Here is an 18,635-nt window from a genome sequence, read left to right as displayed (position 1 = left end):
ATTCTCAATTACATCTTTCCTTACAGAATGATTACCATTCATTTCTATCCGCCGACGGCGAAGAGGACGTGCCTCTGTGTGTTTGGGTGGTTTTTCCTCTTCCTCATAATCAGTTTTAGAATCATCATCCCAGATATTATCATCCCATGTGTCCGGGTCCCATTTAGGACCGGCCGATGTTATGGCCATATGAACTTTTCATTCATTTATTTTTCCTCTCCTCTTTCTATATTTATATTTGGCAATTTTTATAGCAGCCTTTTCTGCTATAGCTTGGTAGTTATGAGCCTGATCTCCCAGTGCAAGATATTGACATTGAATCATAGCCAAGCAAGACTGTAAATTAAAATTTTTTTTTTCCGAGAGTGCCTTCTCTTTTTGTATCTTATCCCTATCTTCTATAGCCCGACGATAAGCAGTCAACAAACATCAACCTCGCCGTGCCAAAAAAGAAACATCATCTTTTGCTTTCCTTTTCACCGTCTGTAAAGCTTTGGTCACATCCAATGGTTCAAATCGTCGCAGACGAGCATCCCAAGCTTCATATAACTTTGACCTGCGAGTTCACTCCCCAGCCAGAGTGCAAAAGGGAGGGTCCTCCCATCCTGGAATTTCTTCCATCTTGGCTTCAGTTACCTTTCGTTTGAATAGAAAAGGCATCTCCTTAATTGAATCCTGCTCACAGCGCCAATTATGTTATGAGAGGTTTGGGGATTCGATCGGAGACGTAAAAGACACTTTCCACTCCAAACAAATGGACTGAAGGTATATTTTATTATATAGAGGATAGTAAAGGCGATAGTCTGCAAACAGATCCAAATAGGTCAAGTATTAAAAGGGAAAAAACATCAGCCCGACTGGAAAGGGAAAACACCCACATCGGCTGAAGAGAAATGACACAAATCAATCCGGAAAGAGAAACACCAGGTTGACCGAAAAGAGAACACATCAAATTAATTACTTTACATCAAATCAGTTACTTTATATCAAATCAATTATTCATAACATTCATGCCCCACTGCCGGGGGAGCCCTGTCAATCGACGTGGCTGGGCAAGGATCATACGTCCTGGGCAAGGAGTCCCTTCCACAGGTGGAACTCTCACTAGGGCTCAGTTTTCAGCAGTTTTTATATCATCAGTAATTTTCAGAGTAAGCAATTACAGAGTTTGCAGAGCAAGCATTAGTGTTCCCATGCACAAATGGTTATCAGTGGCGTACGTGCATTGAGCCCCTTGGTTAACGTCCCAGCCCAGCAGTTGTGTACGTGCGTTGTTTTCTTTGGTTATTGTCTTAGCCCAGCACAGATGGCCAGTCCATCCCGTGCTATGACGCTCCAAGAGCCTTGAAATGTTACAACTTGTAACTCCCTCCGTGGGAGAAGGGCCAGTTCCCACCACGCAGAAAGCAGCTTTTATATTTTTTTTTGTGTTGGTGGCTGTAGGTCAATGGAGCGGCCAAACATGGCTGTACTCATGTCAAGACACACACCTATCTCTTCCTCCCCATCCCTAAACCCTGGAAACCACTAATGTATTTTCTATCTCTATAATTATATAATTTCATGATTATTGGTTAATGGAATTACGTGCTATGTATCTTTTTGAGAGTAGTTTTTCACTCGGTGTAATTTCCTTGAGATTCATCCAAGTTGTTCTGTGTTTCGATGGTTCATTCCTTTTTATTGCTGAGTAGTGTCCTATAGTATGGGTGGTACTACAGTAGTGCTCTTTTTATTAATAATAGCAACTGTGTACAGTTGAGTAGTGATTTCAAGTTTCTGGAGTATTTTCATAAATACCATTTCACCTCCAACAAGGCTGTCTCAAGTCATTTATTTCTCCCACTTTATAGATGATAAAACAAAATTACAGAGCTATTAATGATTTACTCGTGTTTGCAGAGCTATTAAATAAGTTATCAAGTTATGATTTGAACCTAGAGCACCCAGTCAAGTACCCTTTTCCTATACTGCCTTCACTATGGGGATTCACATTTACAACTGAGAAGTGAAACCAAAAAATTGGTTTTTGAAACATAATGGTATTATCTAGGCTGGCTGACCAACCACTCCCCACCTTTACCAGTATGCATCATGCGTGCGTGCACACACATTAGGTTGAGGGAGTTTTTTTTCTTTTTGAATAGGCCTTCGTCGTAACTTCCAGAAATTCAAGGTACATGAGTGGTACTCAGATAGTACCAGATATTTATGAACTTTAATTTGCCTAGGTCAGTGGTTTTCAAACTTTTCCAGCAAACTTTTTCAGAACCACTTTTCCTAAGGGTTTGGGGTTCTGGACTCTTTCACAGAACCCCAAAATGTATAACATGTAAAAGCGGTAATTTTGAAAGGTCAAAATGGATAATTTTCACTTTTTTTAAAAATTAATTAATTAATTTTTTCCCCCAAAGCCCCAGTAGATAGTTGTACATCCTCCTAGTTGCTGTATGTGTGACGCGGCCTCAGCATGGCCGGAGAAACGGTGCGTCCGTGCGCGCCCGGGGTCCGAACCCGGGCCGCCAGCAGCGGAGCGCACGCGCTTAACCACTAAGCCACAGGGCCGGCCGGATAATTTTCACTTTTAAGTTCAAAGATGTAAATCGCGGGCCCATTCCCATGAAGTCTGATATGCTGTCAGGTTGTGAGTGACAGTTGCCAACTTGGACTACTTCAGTGGCTCAGTCGTTTTTCTTTTTGTGAGACAAGCCTAATGCGCATGGCCGTTCGTTGTAGGGGTGACTTCTTCTAAATAGGCTGCTATGTAGTCACTTTGATTAATCAGAGCTGGGAAGAAGAGCTTTGTTCCAAGGGCAACATAAACGTGAGCTGGCCTAGCAGTATAGAATTGTGTGTACTGGTGGGCTCTGTTGTCTTAACATTAAGTTTGGAACATGTTTGAGTGTGCATTTTTTGTTTTGTTTGATTTTTAAAAATAGTGCCAATTAAAAAACATACCCATTTGTAGAACCTCTTAAGTTCTGTGGAATACAATTGGAAAACTGTTATATAACATGTAAACTATTATTTTTCAGTAGAGTTTTTTTTTTTTTGAGTTTTTTCTTTTTTTAAAAAAAATTTTTCTTTCTTTTTTTTCCCCAAAGCCCCAGTAGATAGTTGTACGTCATAGTTGCACGTCCTTCTAGTTGCTGTATGTGGGACGCGGCCTCAGCATGGCCCGAGAAGCGGTGCGTTGGTGCGCGACCGGGATCCGAACCCGGGCGCCAGCGGAGCGCGTGCACGTAACTGCCAAGCCATGGGGCCGGCCTGAATTTTTTCTTAGGTTTGGCTTTTAAAAAGATGTTGAAGATCGTTAGTTTTTATCCTGTCTCTCTGGGCATGTGCTCAGTTCTGGGCCTTGGAAGCCTGATTTGATCCTCACTTTTTCATAGAAATCCTCAATGGGTGAGTAATGAAGGCCTCTCCTGGCAAGGCTATTCTGGCTAATCAGTATAAAAGACCCAGTTCTGATCCACCTTTGTACTCTCTCCATTGGCTTTTCTGTAAGTAGCAAGGATTATGGGGTGTTCGGGGGGTAGAGCTTGAGGTGCCATTATGAAGAAACTAGGTTTAGAGCTGCTGGGGCCACACCAGCTGTTACATGGCAGAGTCAGGAGCCGACTTCCATCTCCTGCTTCCCAGGCTGCACTTGGCCTTCCACCCAGCTCAGCGCAGCTCAACTTGTGCCTTCCTGCCTGGCTCTGTGGTGATGATGAGCTCGCTTCAGAACACCATGGGTTTTGTTGTAGATACTTTTTTCTTGAGATAAAAATGTCTACGGGGCCAACCCTGTGGCGTAGTGGTTAAGTGCGCGCGCTCCGCTGTTGGCAGCCCGAGTTCGGATCCCGGGCGCACGCCGATGCACCGCTTGTCAGGCCATGCTGTGGCGGCATCCCATATAAAGTGGAGGAAGATGGGCACAGATGTTAGCCCAGGGTCAGTCTTCCTCTGCAAAAGGAGGGGGATTGGCATGGATGTTAGCTCAGGGCTGATCTTCCTCACAAAAAAAACAAAAAAAGAAGTAAGAAAAGTAAAAAAGTGTAAATTGAGATAAAAGTGTCCAGCTGGCTTTGTGTTACAGAGGGACAGTTTCTGACTTTCCCTGTCATTATGAACAATGCACCTTTCCACTCAGTAACTTTAACAAAGGGTATAAATTTAGAGAGAGCTAACTGGAACAAATACAATTTAAACTTTCAAATGTATTTATCATCTAGTTATCATCTAGGAAGTTTCAAATAATTTTTTCTTAAAATTTTAACTTGATAATTCGCACAACGCTGGAATCTATTTCGAGTTTGTTTTCTAAAAGATGCATATATTACTTTAGAGAAATAATTTGATCATTTTTGTTATTTGATTGGTATCAACATTACTCAAGTATATTATTATTTGATTTTATTTACCAGTGCTAATTTAAATCACTGAGAGGTTAAAATGCTACTTAATAATCATAAGTGTTTGAGAAATCTGGGTACCACGTAAAAAATGAACATTAGGAAACCCAGTTGATATTTAAATTATTTTAATTGCTCTAGGGCAGATTTGGGTGAACTTTTTCTTAAAGGACCAGGTAATAAATATTTTAGGCTTTGAGGACCATATGGTCTCTGTTGCACCTACCCAACTCTGCCCCAAGCAGCCATAGGCAATTTGTAAAATGAATGAGCATAGCTGTGTTCATATAATACTTTACTTAGAAAAACAGGATCCGAGCAGGATTTGGCCCTTGGGCTACAGTTTGCTGCCCTTTGCCCCAGAGCAGCAAATATATATCAGGTGCCAAACCCAGTGAAAACTGTATAGCGGTTTTAACAAGAAGCCCATTTTAAAACTTTTGTTTTAAAATTTATATTGTTTATTTGTTGCTAGCTAATGCATTCACATAGTTCAGAGTCCAAAAGATTCATAAGTGTACGGAGAAGAATCTTACCTCTACCTCAATCCCTCAATTGCCCTTCCCTGGAGGCAACCCTTATCAGCTTCTTGTGTATCATTCCAGAAACATTCTGTGGCTAAACAAGCCATAACAAATATATTCTCCTCATTCTTTTTTTTTACCCTTTTTTTGGTGTAAAGATATACATAACTAAAAATTTACCATATTTAAGTGTATGTGGCGTTGAGTGAGTTGGCATTGAGTACATTTACATTGCTGTGCAACCATATTTTTTTTTAACACAAATGTTATCATTTTATATGTAGTATTTTTTTTTTTTTTTTTGTGAGGAAGATCAGCCCTGAGCTAACATCTGTTGCCAATCCTCCTCTTTCTCTGAGGAAGACTGGTCCTGGGCTAACATCCGTGCCCATCTTCCTCCACTTTATGTGGGACGCCACCACAGCATGGCTTCATGAGCGGTACGTCGTTGTGTGCCCAGGCTCCGAACCCGGGCCGCCAGCAGCCGAGCGCACGCACTTAACCACTAAGCCCTGGGGCCGGCCCCTATGTGTAGTATTTTTAGTATCTTTTTATCATTTAACAGTATATATGTTGAAGACTATTCCATTTTCAGACATAAAAAGGCTTCCCCATTCTTTTTTATGGCTGCATAATGGACGGATCGTCATTTATTTAACCCTTCCCCTGTTGATGGACATTTAGATTGTTTCTAATCTTAACAGTGATATAATGAATACTTTTGTGTAACTATACCTGTTGGAACCAAGTTTTAGAAGTAGAATTCTTGGGTCAAAGGGTATGTGCATTTATAATTTTGACAAGTACTGCTATTTATCAGAGCAATATTATATAAACCCTCCCTGGAGGCTGTACCAAAGAACAGTCTCATCAGCACCCTTGACAGATACTATCAAACTTCTTTATCTTTGCTCTTCAGATAAATGAAAAAATAGTCTATTAGTATAGCCATTTTGTAATTTATTTTTTAATAAACTTCTTTAAAATTTCATAATTGTAGCATTTGGAAAATGCAGAAAATCACAAAGAAGACAATAAGAATTACTCAGAGTATTTTTACCTGGGGATAACAATATTTTGAAATACACACACATGCATATATAAATGAAAATTATGCTCTATAAAGATTTTTTCATGAGAATAACACTTTTATGATGAACGCAGTAAATGTTTATTATAAAAACCTCAGGCAATACGTAAGGATATAAAGAATTGAGATTTACGTGTAATCCCAAAACCTAGAAATACTAATGTGTATGCATATTATTAGTCTGGTTTTATTTCACATTAATTTATATTAATTCAAGTTACTTTACATTAATTTATTATTTTAATGGGTGATTTGAACATCTTTTTATTTAAGAATTAGTTTTTTTTGGGCTGACCCCATGGCTTAGCAGTTAAGTGCGCGCGCTCTGCTACTGGCGGCCCAGGTTCGGATCCCGGGCGCACACTGATGCACCGCTCGTCTGGCCATGCTGAGGTGGCTCCCACATACGGCAACTAGAAGGATGTGCAACTATGACATACACCTATCTACTGGGGCTTTGGGGAGAAAAAGGAGGAGGACTGGCAATAGATGTTAGCTCAGGGCCGGTCTTCCTCAGGAAAAAGAGGAGGATTCGCATGGATGTTAGCTCAGGGTTGATCTTCCTCACACACACACAAAAAAATTAGTTCTTTTTCCTTTGACCTGTATGTTCATGTCCTTTATCTATTTTTCTGTTGGATGTTGGTCATTTTGCTACTCATTTGTATAGGCTGTCGGGGAGGGGGACATTCCCCCCTTCTACCCTTCTTGTATTCTTATGGCTGGACTAATAATAAAACTGACACTAGAGCAGATTAACAGGAGAAAAACCCAGTTTAATATGTATGTATTGGAGATCATAGAGAAATGATGCTTGGAGAGTGATCAGAGCAGGCAATATATGTATCTTTTACACAAAGAACCAATAAATTTGTGAAGAATGACAGGACAAAGAAATTTAGGTTTGAGTACATAATCAGTGAGGAATTTAAGCAGAGTTTAGGCTTGTGGTAGTAAATTAGCAAGGTTTGTTTATGCAGGCTTCTCAGCCCTGAATTCCTTAGCTCTGGTGATAAGGGTGCAGGGAGAGCACCTTTCACATAGGCGAGTTATTTCCTGCTTTCAAGTGGAACAGAGAAGAGGGTCAAAATGCCTTTTTTTGCATTGGCTGCTTTTCCAATAACTTTAATTCAAAATAATCAATATGCTATTGTGGGATATTTTGGAGTGGCCTGTTCTAGGCCCCAACAAGACTTCGTAGATAACGCTTTTGTATCAGATATGAGAACAGTTTCATATATTTATACCCACTTTGTCATCTGTCTTTTGACTTTTCTTACAGACTTTTTGTTTTTATGAGGTCAAATATATCAAACTTGTCTTTAATTGCTTCTCAGATTTGAGTAACAGTTGCTTCCTCATTGGAATTTCATACAAGTTTATAAAAGAATTCTCTCATGGTTTCTTCTGGTACTTTTGAAGTTTCATTTATTTTTTAAAAACCATATAAATATTTGATCCACATGGAATGTATCCTGGTATAAGATGAGGGCTTTGGCTACCCAGTTGTCCCAACACCATGCCCCATCTATTGAAATGCCACCTTTATTTACTCTATTTCTGTTTGTATTTGGATCTTTTTCTGGATTCTCTTTTCCATTGATCCATCTGTCTAAATAGTTGCTTGTACTATTCTATTTTAATTATTGTACTTTTTTTTTTTTTAAAGATTTTATTTATTTTATTTTTTCCCCCCAAAGCCCCACTAGATAGTTGTATGTCATAGCTGCACATCCTTCTAGTTGCTGTATGTGGGACTCAGCCCCAGGATGGACGGAGAAGTGGTGCCTCGATGCGCACCCGGGATCTGAACCCGGGCCACCAGCATCGCAGCGCGCGCACTTAACCACCAAGCCACAGGGCCGGCCCCAATTATTGTACTTTTATAATATTTTTAAAATATCTGATAGGGCCGGCCCCGTGGCTTAGCGGTTAAGTGCGCGCGCTGCACTACTGGCGGCCTGGGTTCAGATCCCGGGCACGCACCGACACACCGCTTCTCCGGCCATGCTGAGGCCGCGTCCCACATACAGCAACTAGAAGGCTGTGCAACTATGACATACAACTATCTACTGGGGCTTTGGGGAAAAAAACGGAGGAGGATTGGCAATAGATGTTAGCTCCGAGCCTGTCTTCCTCAGCAAAAAGGGGGGATTAGCACGGATGTTAGCTCAGGGCTGATCTTCCTCACACAAAAAAAAAGAAAAATCTGATATGGTTAGTACCCCCTTTTGTTCTTTTTTTACAAATTTCCTGGCTGTTAATTTTAGAATCAGCTTCTATCTAGTTCCAAAGCTATTTATTTATTATTTTATTGGCAGTACCTTATTTTTATAAGTTAACCCAAACAGACATGACATCCTTATGATAGTGACTCTTGCTCTCCGGGAGTAAGATACACCTTACCACTGACTGAAGTCTTTGTGTCCTTCAAATAGTATTTTAAAATTTTCTTCATGGAGATCTTGCATGTTTTATTCTAAGATATTCTAGATATTTTATCTGGTACTTTATTCTTAGTTTTAGATTTATTCTTAGATATTTTATTTTTTCTATTCTTGTTCATTTCTATTTTTTTTTCTTTTCTTGTTCATTTCTAAATTTAAACTTTTTTTCGGGGGCCGGTCCCATGGCTTTGCGGTTAAGTGCGCGTGCTCCGCTACTGGCGGCCCGGGTTCGGATCCCGGGCGCGCACCGACGCACCGCTTCTCTGGCCATGCTGAGGCCTCGTTCCACATACAGCAACTAGAAGGATGTGCAACTATGACATTCAACTATCTACTGGGGCTTTGGGGGAAAAAAAAGGAGGAGGATTGGCAATAGATGTTAGCTCAGAGCCGGTCTTCCTCAGCAAAAAGAGGAGGATTAGCACGGATGTTAGCTCAGGGCTGATCTTCCTCACAAAAAAAAGAAGCCCTCTCCACTGATGAGGGTCTTCTATAAAAAAAAAAAAAACAAAAACCGAAAAACTAAATTTAAACTTTTTAAAAATGAATAATGTATTTTAGGCAGACCCATGTAAAAAAAGTTATTTTGAAATTTTCAACTTAGCTGTATTTGATTCAATTTTGGTGAATCCTAGTTCTCAATACATAAAGTCATTGGCGAGAGAGATTTTCATTCTTAATTATTAGTCTGTTTTCTGCTACTCAGTGCCTTTGTTGTTGTGTGCCCTTTACTTTCCCTCTGAGCCTTAGTTTCCTCTTTGGAAATTGAAGAATCTGGATCAGATCTTATCTGAAGTCTGTCTTCCAGCTCTGCCCCTATTGATTGCGATATGATTAACTTCTTAGAGGATTTATATCTGCTCATGAAAGCCCTCTTGATGCTGGGGCCTCTCTGACTCCAAGTGGCTGAGGACTGTCTGAGCTTTGGACTTTTAGTCCCTTGTGGCCAGGCTGGTGGCCCACCCTCAAGACCACGTCAGGAAGCTTACCCATATCTTCTAGAGCTCTCCATTTGGTTGAGTAGTTAAAGGTTAGGGCCGAATTGCTTGAAGACTCCTAGTAGTATCTCCTTGGGCATATGCTTTTCCTCTCCATTCTCTCTTCTGGACCCTTAGCCCTCAGGCTTACTGTCCTCAGGCCATCCACGTATCTCCCAGTGCTGCCCTCGATATCTGCTTTTTTTCTTTCCCTCTCTGTCTCCTGCCCCTCCTTCTCCCTTCTTCCTTACCCAGGGAAGGGAGTGGAGCCTAAGGGGTAAAAGAACTATAGCTATGCAATTAGCCAGGCTTGTGTTCTGATCCACCTTTGCCCCTCTTCAGCTGTGTGACCTTTGGTAAGGTTTAGAGAGAATAAATGCAAAGTGCCAGCACCTGGTTACTGCCAACGGTATCAAAGTGAATTAGCTTGCCCAGTAGTAATAGGCTCTTAATACATAAAAGCTATGTGCTGGGCTCTGTGTTAGGAGCTTTTGTACATGACCCATTGATTCACAAACAGACCCACGTGGTCGGTAGGAATAGTATCCCATTTTGCAGATGGGGAAACTGAAGCCCAGGGTGGAGAAGTGACCTGTGCAAGGTCACACAGTTAATGAACGTCTGAGCCAGAATTCAAACTCAGGTTTTTGTCATTCCAAGTTAACCTTCCTCTAAGAACTTTCCTCTGTCCTCATAAAGTGGTCAGAAAAGTGAAAGCTTCTAAAAATGGGAGTGATTTTTCTGAGATCAGCACTGTTTAATAGATCTAAATGTTCTTCATCTGTGCTGTCCAGTACAGTAGCCACTAGCCTCATGTGGCTATTGAGCGCTTAAGATGTGGCTAGTGGGACTAAGGAACTGAATTTTTAACTGAATTTGTTAATTTAAATGTAAAGAGCCACAGGTAGCTAGTGGTGGCCATATTGGCTGGTGCAGTTCTAGGTGAGTGGTTGCAGCTCAGCTTCTGTGTAAGTGAGCTGGGAGTGCTCTCCCGCCCCCTCCCTCCACCCCTCCCCCCACGGTCCCCCCCTCCCCGCCAGACAGGTGGGTCTTATTTTTGGATGGAGGATACCTTCTGAGTTTAATTTTTATTGCTTCTTTAATTCTAACAGTGTGAAGAGTGCCAGTGCTGGCAGCATGGGGTCTGCATGGGATTACTGGAAGAAAATGTGCCTGAGAAATACACCTGTTATGTTTGCCAAGACCCTCCAGGTAGAGATTCTGGAGTCAGGGGTATTAACAGTATGTAGCTTTTTCCTTAGCACAGCTGGCTGTCAAACAGCCTAAGTGGTCTTGAGACTCATTTCTTCGGCATCAGCTAGACTCTGACTCCTCCTCGCCTTTGTTGCTCGCTCACTTGGTGGCCAGCTATCCTGAACTTAGCAGTAAGAGAGCATAGAGGTTCACCTAGTGGAAGGCCTGGCTTTGAGCTAGAATTTTTTTTTATTGTGGTAAAAATCATATAGTGTGAGATCTGCCCTCTTAAATTCTTAAGTGTACAGTACAGTATTGTGTATAAGCTATAAACATAATGTTGTACAGCAGACCTCTAGAACTTCTTCATCTTGCATGACAGAAACTCTATAAAAACTGTGCAACACTTTACAAATTTGTGTGTCATCCTTGCATAGGGGCCATGATAATCTTCTCAATATCGTTCCAGTTCTAGAATATGTGCTGCCAGAGTGAGCACTTTTTTCTTTTCTCGAGAGTTCATGAGGATGTAGGCTCTGTCCTTGGCTTCTCTGGGCTGTTGGAGGGTTAGAAACCTGCCTCTGCTCCCTCTGGTGGCATCCATCCTCCATTGCACCGTTGCTGCCTGGAAGGGAAATACGCCCTTGAGGGGAAGGGGAAAGTGTGGTTGTGAAGAGCCTGTCTGCCACCCAGAGCAGCGAGTTAATTTCTTAGTTTGTTTCATTGTTCCATGGCCACAGGGTTGGCCTGTGGCTCTTGGGTGCCCCTTTCTAGAAGTCTCAGGGGTGGATTATAAATCTGTGGTTCTTATCTTGCTGTCAGTGGAATGGTGACATCTCCCTTCACTACATTTACGGTCTCTCCCCTTGGTTCCAGTCCCATGATCCTCTAACAGATAGATAATGCTTGAGAGCCTTTGTTTCTGTTATTCATTTTAGTCTTATGAGGTGGGCCTGGTAGGAGCTCCTATTCCCAATCTCCTGGGGAGATTGATCCCCAGAGATAAGAATGACTTTCCTAATCTCATAAAGCAAATTGGAATTAGAACTGGCTTGTGCGGCCAAATCTGTTGATTTTGTTGTTTGTGTAGGGAGAGGCTGGCCACCACAGTTCGTTTTCCTGCAGGTAGATCCCCTTGGGGCCCTGATGACCTCTGTTGTGACACTGTGTCTCCTTGTGCTAGATTAGTCCACAGATGGAGAGGAATCTGCCTTGGTTTGTCCCTTTATCCCAAGGAAAGAATATGGTCAGGAGATTAGTCTATGAGTTCTAGAATATTATTGATGGACAGGATCTCAGAGACCACTTAGGTTCAGCCCTGACATTTGATAAGTGAGCAAATAAATACAGGCCCAGAAGGGACATGACTGGGCTAAGATCACTTAGCCAGTGAGTGCCAGACAGGAGATGAGAACCAGTGCCTCTGACCTTTGTCTTGTAAAACAAGTTGGTGTTGGGCCGGCCCGTGGCTTAGCACGCGCTCCACTGCTGGCGGCCTGGGTTCGGATCCCGGGTGCGCACCGATGCACCGCTTCTCCGACCATGCTGAGGCCGAGTCCCACATAGAGCAACTAGAAGGATGTGCAGCTATGACATACAACTATCTACTGGGGCTTTGGGGGAAAAAATAAATAAAATTAAAAAAAAAAAAAGTGTTAAAACAAGTTGGTGCTGCTCTGGCCACTCCTGCAGCAGCTGCCTCTGAGATGCCACACATACTCCTGAGGGCTCCTTAGGGCAGCGTTTAAAAATCTCTTTTGTCTACTTTATTGTCTCTCACTCTTTCCCTTCACTTTTCACAAATCATACACACCGTCTTCATCAATTCCTGTGCACTGTCTGAACTTTTCCAACTCTTAATTGCCAAGACTGTAAATAGCCTCCTCCTTGAATTGAGCACTCTGTGTCTGTCACATTTATAGACTGTTTTGACTCTGCAGTGTCTTGGGCCAGAAGTTTAACCTAACAAATTTGCCACCATGTGTCTTAGTAAAGCCAGAAAGAGCCCAAGGACCTTGATAGGGATTATGTGGGTTATTTCAGGGTTGTTATAGATATGGGGAGGTGGACAACAGTCTGATTGAAAGCTGTCCCCTGGGCTTTTGGAGCAAGAAATGCTGCCAAGTCACATGGAGTTGTTTTTTCACTCCTTCCTAAAGATCCCTGTAATGAACAAGACCACTGAAGCCATCCAGTTCATCTGTCATTATAACAGACAGGAAATGGAGGTCTAGAGAAGGGAGAGGACCTGACCATCTATTTAGTTAGGTGATAGGTGACAGTTGGAAGGGGACTTGGGGCTTCTTTCCATTTGATAAATCCATTCAAGATGCCTTTTGCAAGACACTGGAGATATAGCCATGAACAAGATGGTTCCTATTCTTCTGGCTCTTAGTGGGGTTGGGGCCAGAAACCGATGTCAAAGTAAGTCAAATAAACACATTAGATAGGGATGAGTGCTTTGAGGGGAAAAAGCAACTGCATAGGAAATGACTAGGAGGCCCTGAAGAGGCTCTCTTACTTTGGGAGGTAACAAAAGGCTTCTCTGCGGAGATCTTAAGGAGCCAGTCCTGCAGAGGTCTTGGGGAATAGTGCTCCAGACAGAGAAAGTGCTGAAGCAGAGATCTTGAGACCAGAAAGAAGTGGATGTGTTCCGGAAACTGAAAGGAGGCCGCTGTAAGAGTGGGATGAGAAGGGCAGGAAGGAGCCAGGTCCTACAGGCCTCATTAGGCCAGAGTTAGGGCTTTGGGTTTTCTTCTGTGCACAATAGGAAGTCATTGAAGGATGTGAGTAGGAGAGGGAATGGTGTGATTTAAATTTAAAGAGATATCCAGGGGCCGGCCCGTGGCTTAGTGGTTAAGTACGCGCGCTCCGCTACCGGCAGCCCGGGTTCGGATCCCAGGCGCGCACCTATGCACCGCTTCTCCAGCCATGCTGAGGCCGCGTCCCACATACAGCAACTAAGAAGGATGCGCAGCTATGACATACAACTATCTACTGGGGCTTTGGGGAGAAAAAGGAGGAGGATTGGCGATAGATGTTAGCTCAGAGCTGGTCTTCCTCAGCAGAAAGAGGACGATTAGCATGGATGTTAGCTCAGGGCTGATCTTCCTCACAAAAGAAAAAAAAAAGAGATATCCAGGTTCCCACTCCACCTCTGGCCATTCCAGAAAATTAGGAAATTTACATGCCCCAACACCTAATAAAGAGTCCAGAATATAGTAGGTGCCAAGTAAATGTATATTGGATGAATAAATGAACACATTGAACATACCAATCCATCCTTCCAATAGTTTGTGTGATAATTATGCAAAGATGAAATGGTCTGGGTTTCCTTCAGGCCAAGTATTAACTCTCTCATTGTCATTGCTTTAGGTCAGAGGCCTGGCTTCAAGTACTGGTATGACAAGGAGTGGTTGAGCAGGGGACATATGCATGGTCTGGCATTTTTAGAAGAGAACTACTCCCACCAGAATGCCAAGAAGATTGTAGCCACCCACCAGCTTCTCGGTGATGTACAGAGAGTGATCGAGGTTCTACATGGCCTGCAGCTCAAGATGAGCATCTTGCAGTAAGTGTGGCACCTGCAGCTTTGGGGAGAAGTCTGATTTGGCATGGTGTGGGGGCAGGATAAATTTGAGAAATTAGAAAACCATAAAATCAATGATAAAACAGATGAGTTTGAGACCTTTACTAAAAATTCTCAGATGATAAATATTCTTTTTTAAAAAATCAACTTTATTTGGGTATAATTTATACATAATTAAGTTCACCCATTTCAAGTGTCTGTTGAGTTTTGACAAATGTCTACACCCTTGCAGCCACCACCATAATCAAGATATGGTATATGTATTCATAGTTTAGTTTGTTTTTTGTTATGGTGTACAGTTCTGAGGTTTTTAAAAAAATTGTGGTAAAATATACGTAATATAAAATTTACTATCTTAACCATTTTTAGGTGTACAGTTCAGTAATGTTAAGTACATTCACCTTGCTGTGCAACCAATCTCTAGAACTCTTTTCATCTTGCAGAACTGAAACTCTACCCATTAAACAACTCCTCTCCGTTTCCCCTCCCCCCAGTCCCTGGCAACCACCATTCTACTTTTTCTCCATGAATTTGACTACTCTGGGTACCTCATATAAATGAGATCCTACAGTATTTGTATTTTTGTGACTGGCTTATTTCTCTTAGCATAATGTCCTCAAGGTTCATCTGTATTAAATGTGTCAGAATTTCTCCCTTTTTTTTTTTTGGTTGAGGAGATCAGCCCTGTGCTAACATCTGCCAATCCTCCTCTTTTTTTGCTGAGGAAGACAGGCCCTGGGCTAACATCTGTGCCTGTCTTCCTCTACTTTATATGGGACGCCGCCACAGCATGGCTTGCCAAGCAGTGCGTCGGTGTGCGCCCGGGATCTGAACCGGCAAACCCCGGGCCGCCACGGTGGAGCGTGCGCACTCAACTGCTTGCGCCACTGGGCCGGCCCCAGAATTTCTTCCTTTTTAAGGCTGAATAATATTTTGTTTTATGTAATACCACGTTTTGTTTATCCATTCATCCTAAACATCCTTGATTGGTAAAAAAAGTAAAATTGAAAGCTGCTGGAAGAGATACTGTTGGCAGGCCTGCTGTCCAGCATAGTGGTTGCTCATGAAGTATGTCTCTTGATGGTTTGCTCTCATACAGAAAAGTTTTAGGCCTTTGGGAGCTGGACTTTGGCCTTCTAATGGGCAGAAGTTTGAGGAGTGAGATTGAGTGTGAATTTCCTTCTGTGGTTGCATTCTGTGTGTCAGATGACCTAAGTTCATGTAAGCTTAGAAAGACTTTGCCTCTTACTGGGTTCTGTGGCTTTTATAACCTATGCCCATTTTACCAAGTAGGGCAACTGAGGCCTTGAGTGGGGCAGCTACTGTCCCATGGTTTCCAGGGGTGGAGCCAGGTCTAGAACTCCAGTCCTGGCTCCCATCAAGTACTTCTTGTAACCTTTCTAACTGCCTCTCCTTGGTGGTTCCTTGAATTTTCTTTTGGTGTTAGCACAGTCTATGGCAGGGACAGCTTCTCTTCTGTAAAAATCTCTCCTTAAGTTCTCCCATGAGCCTGCCCATAGGATGCCATTTTAGTTGTCATCAACAATGAGAAGCCAGTGCTACAAGTGAGTTAGGCATGACAGGCCACTCCCCGAGAAAGTTCCTTTCATTTGTGCTGATTAGTCCTGGAGGCCTCTTGGCATCGGGCAGAATGTCAGTCCTGGGATGGCAGAATTGGAGTCTGCTTTCTCTTGCATTCTGGTGCACGGAGGCCTGGCTTCAAGTACTGGCATGACAAGGAGTGGCTGAGCAAGGCGTATTCAGCAAGGGTATATATTGGTTTGAGTAAAACCTAAGCTGCTATAACAAAGACCCCAAAAATAGAGGCTAAACCAAAACAGAATTTTCTTTATCACATAATGAATGGTCCAGGGCTAGGCGGGGGTCCAGGCCAGGTAGGTGGCCTTTCTGCGGGATTCCGTTTGTGGACTTAGGGACTTGGGTTCCTTCTGTCTTATTCCTCTGGCATTCCATTGAGGTACCCTCATCTGCATGGTCAGAGCAGTCTCACCTGTAGCTCAGCTCTGTCCCAGCCCCCAGGTGGGGAAAAAGAGAAAAAGGGAAGAACAAGCAGTTTCATGGACACACCTAACTTCAGGGGAGGCTAGCTGTGTGACCTGCTCAAGCTCAGGAGTGAGGATGGAGGTGGGTACAGGAGACAGGGAGGATAGTTGCTGGGGGACATCAGCTGTCACTGTGACAGTATCTGTTGACGTTAACTGAATCAAGTGACAGCCCTGGATAGGATGTCAGAGACAAGCTATTCCCTCACATTTCATAAAATCAGAAAGCTTTACACCATATATACCAAATGAATTTCTTCTTAACGAGATTCCAGAAATCGAAGTGGGTAGAAGATGGTCCATGTGAGGGCCTGGAAACCTCAGGTGGTGCTCCTGATTGTAAACTTTGCTATGGTTCCTTTCATTTGAGGATTCCATCAGATGGTGTTCTCTTTCTTCTTACTGAAATGCCAGTGCTCCTGGCCCTGTCCCATATTCTGGAACCCTGTCCCTTCTGAATCTCTGTTTTAGATCCTTTGTCTTTATAGCAGTGACTTTGTACTGGAATTAAATCTGACTTTCTAACAATTCAGAAGAAGGTACAGAGAGATCTTGTTAGTCATTATCCATGGAGAAAAGATCCTGGGAGGGGGGAGGTGGTCCCAGTATGTCTCTGTACACATGGGTAGCCTCTGCTGTCACAGGCTCTGGGTCTTCATTCTCAGAAATATTGTTCCTAAGTGGCCTGGTGGATTTCTTTTCAAAACTGAACAATAAAACTGGGAGTAAATAACTTCAGAGCATCTGTTGTCATTTAAAAAGTAGCATACATATCTTGTACATACTTTTTTCATGATTGACAGGGCTTACAAGGAAAGGCCAGAGTCATCTTTGTGTGGAGTAGTAGCTGGGGTTTCAGATCCTAGCTGGGAGGGCAGAAATTATAAGAGGGAAAATGTAAAGACTTTCATGATTTTCTTTCTCTCTCTCTCTCTCTCTCCCTCCCTCTCCCTCTCTCCACCTCTCCCCCTCTCTCCCTCTCCCCCTCTCCCCGCCCTCCTCGACGCTTGGCCCTGGGCTAACATCCGTGCCCATTTTCCTCTATTTTATATGGGATGCTGCCACAGTATGGCTTGACAAGCGGTGCGTTGGTCCGCGCCCGGGATCCAAACCCTCAAACCCCGGGCCGCCGAAGCGGAGTGCGTGAACTTAACCACTACGCCACTGGGCTGGCTCCTTTCGTGATTTTCATGCAAGAGGAGATCCATACTGTGCCTTATGTTAAGAGATTTCAGACTACAGTAGACTTGAAAGTTAACAGTGACTCCCATTTTCCCGATGCAATTATGATTTCAGAGGTGTGACTGGGGTCTTGGATTCCCGGACAGGCTGTGATACCCTGCTGGAGATGGCCCAGGACCCAGGCTGCCTTGATGCTGGTTGTTTCTTCTCCTCCTCCAGCGGATAGGAGTGGTTTGGGGATTGTTGGAGTGGGAGAGCTGACAAGGGATAATTGCAGCTCCTTGGGAACAGAATTTTAGGTTCCGTAAGATCACTCCATGCCTTCATATTTATGGCCTATTCTATTTCTGCAAGAATGCTTCAGTTGAGTGTGGAGGGTACCCATACATGAGAGTTACTGGTTAGGTTAAGCTTGTGCTTTCCTGCTGATCTGGTTTTGGAGTTTCTCAATTAGGGGCTGGGAAGTTATTGTTGACAATTATACTGTGGGATAATTCTTCTTTGTGTGGGATTGTCCTGAGCATTATAGGATGTTTAGCATCCCTGGATTCTATGAACTAAGTGCCAGTAGTACTCCTCATCATTGTGACAATCAGAAAGGCCCCCACACATTTCTACACATCTGTGAACCGCGTGTGAGTAGCTCCTGTCTCTCCTCCCACTTGTTTCCAAACACCCCCTGGAGGGCACTGCCCTCCCAGCTAGGAAGTGCTGGGAGCCCACGGACCTTACTGCAGAAGTCCACTATTTTTCTTCCTCCCTCCCTCCCTTCTTTCCTTTCTTCCTTCCTTTCGTTTAATGATCAGAGGTTATAATGGAAGTTCTAGGTGGTAAAGAAGAGATAAAAGATGAAATTTATCTAGAGTAGTGGCTTTCAAACCTAAAAATATATATATCCCACAGTAATAAATACATTTTATATCACTCACACATATAAAACTGAAACTAAAATTTCACAAAACACCTACTCTTACTTAGAATGGTGCACTCTGATAGTTTTTATTCTATTTTTCCTTTTTTACAATTGGATATGATCCAATAGGTTAAGTTAATGACCCTCTATTGGGTCAAAACTCAAACAGTGAATGATTTTGGGAAACTCTAAAGTCATATGCAGAGTTTTATGTGCACATACATGTAGGCAGAGCTTTCAGCAGATTTTCAGAGGAGTC

The 18,635-nt window shown here is 42.8% G+C and overlaps 1 protein-coding gene and 1 non-coding gene across 4 annotated transcripts in view; one reads left to right on the top strand and one right to left on the bottom strand.

The window, feature by feature from the left end:
- The window catches only part of PHF20 (PHD finger protein 20), a 152,043-nt gene that overhangs the window by 122,206 nt on the left and 11,202 nt on the right, over window positions 1-18,635 (top strand). For all 3 annotated transcript variants that reach the window (XM_058562789.1, XM_058562788.1, XM_058562786.1), the window contains 2 exons: window positions 10,548-10,647; window positions 14,005-14,200. In XM_058562789.1, coding sequence (XP_058418772.1) covers window positions 10,548-10,647; window positions 14,005-14,200 — 296 coding nt within the window. The remainder of the gene's footprint in view (window positions 1-10,547; window positions 10,648-14,004; window positions 14,201-18,635) is intronic.
- LOC131418796 (U6 spliceosomal RNA) lies at window positions 11,022-11,128 on the bottom strand. The gene has a single exon (XR_009223036.1). It is a non-coding gene; the product is annotated as a U6 spliceosomal RNA (small nuclear RNA).

This window comes from Diceros bicornis, chromosome 19, assembly GCF_020826845.1.
Source record: "Diceros bicornis minor isolate mBicDic1 chromosome 19, mDicBic1.mat.cur, whole genome shotgun sequence".
NCBI lineage: Eukaryota > Metazoa > Chordata > Mammalia > Perissodactyla > Rhinocerotidae > Diceros > Diceros bicornis.
This window is presented reverse-complemented; position numbering and strand designations above follow the sequence as displayed.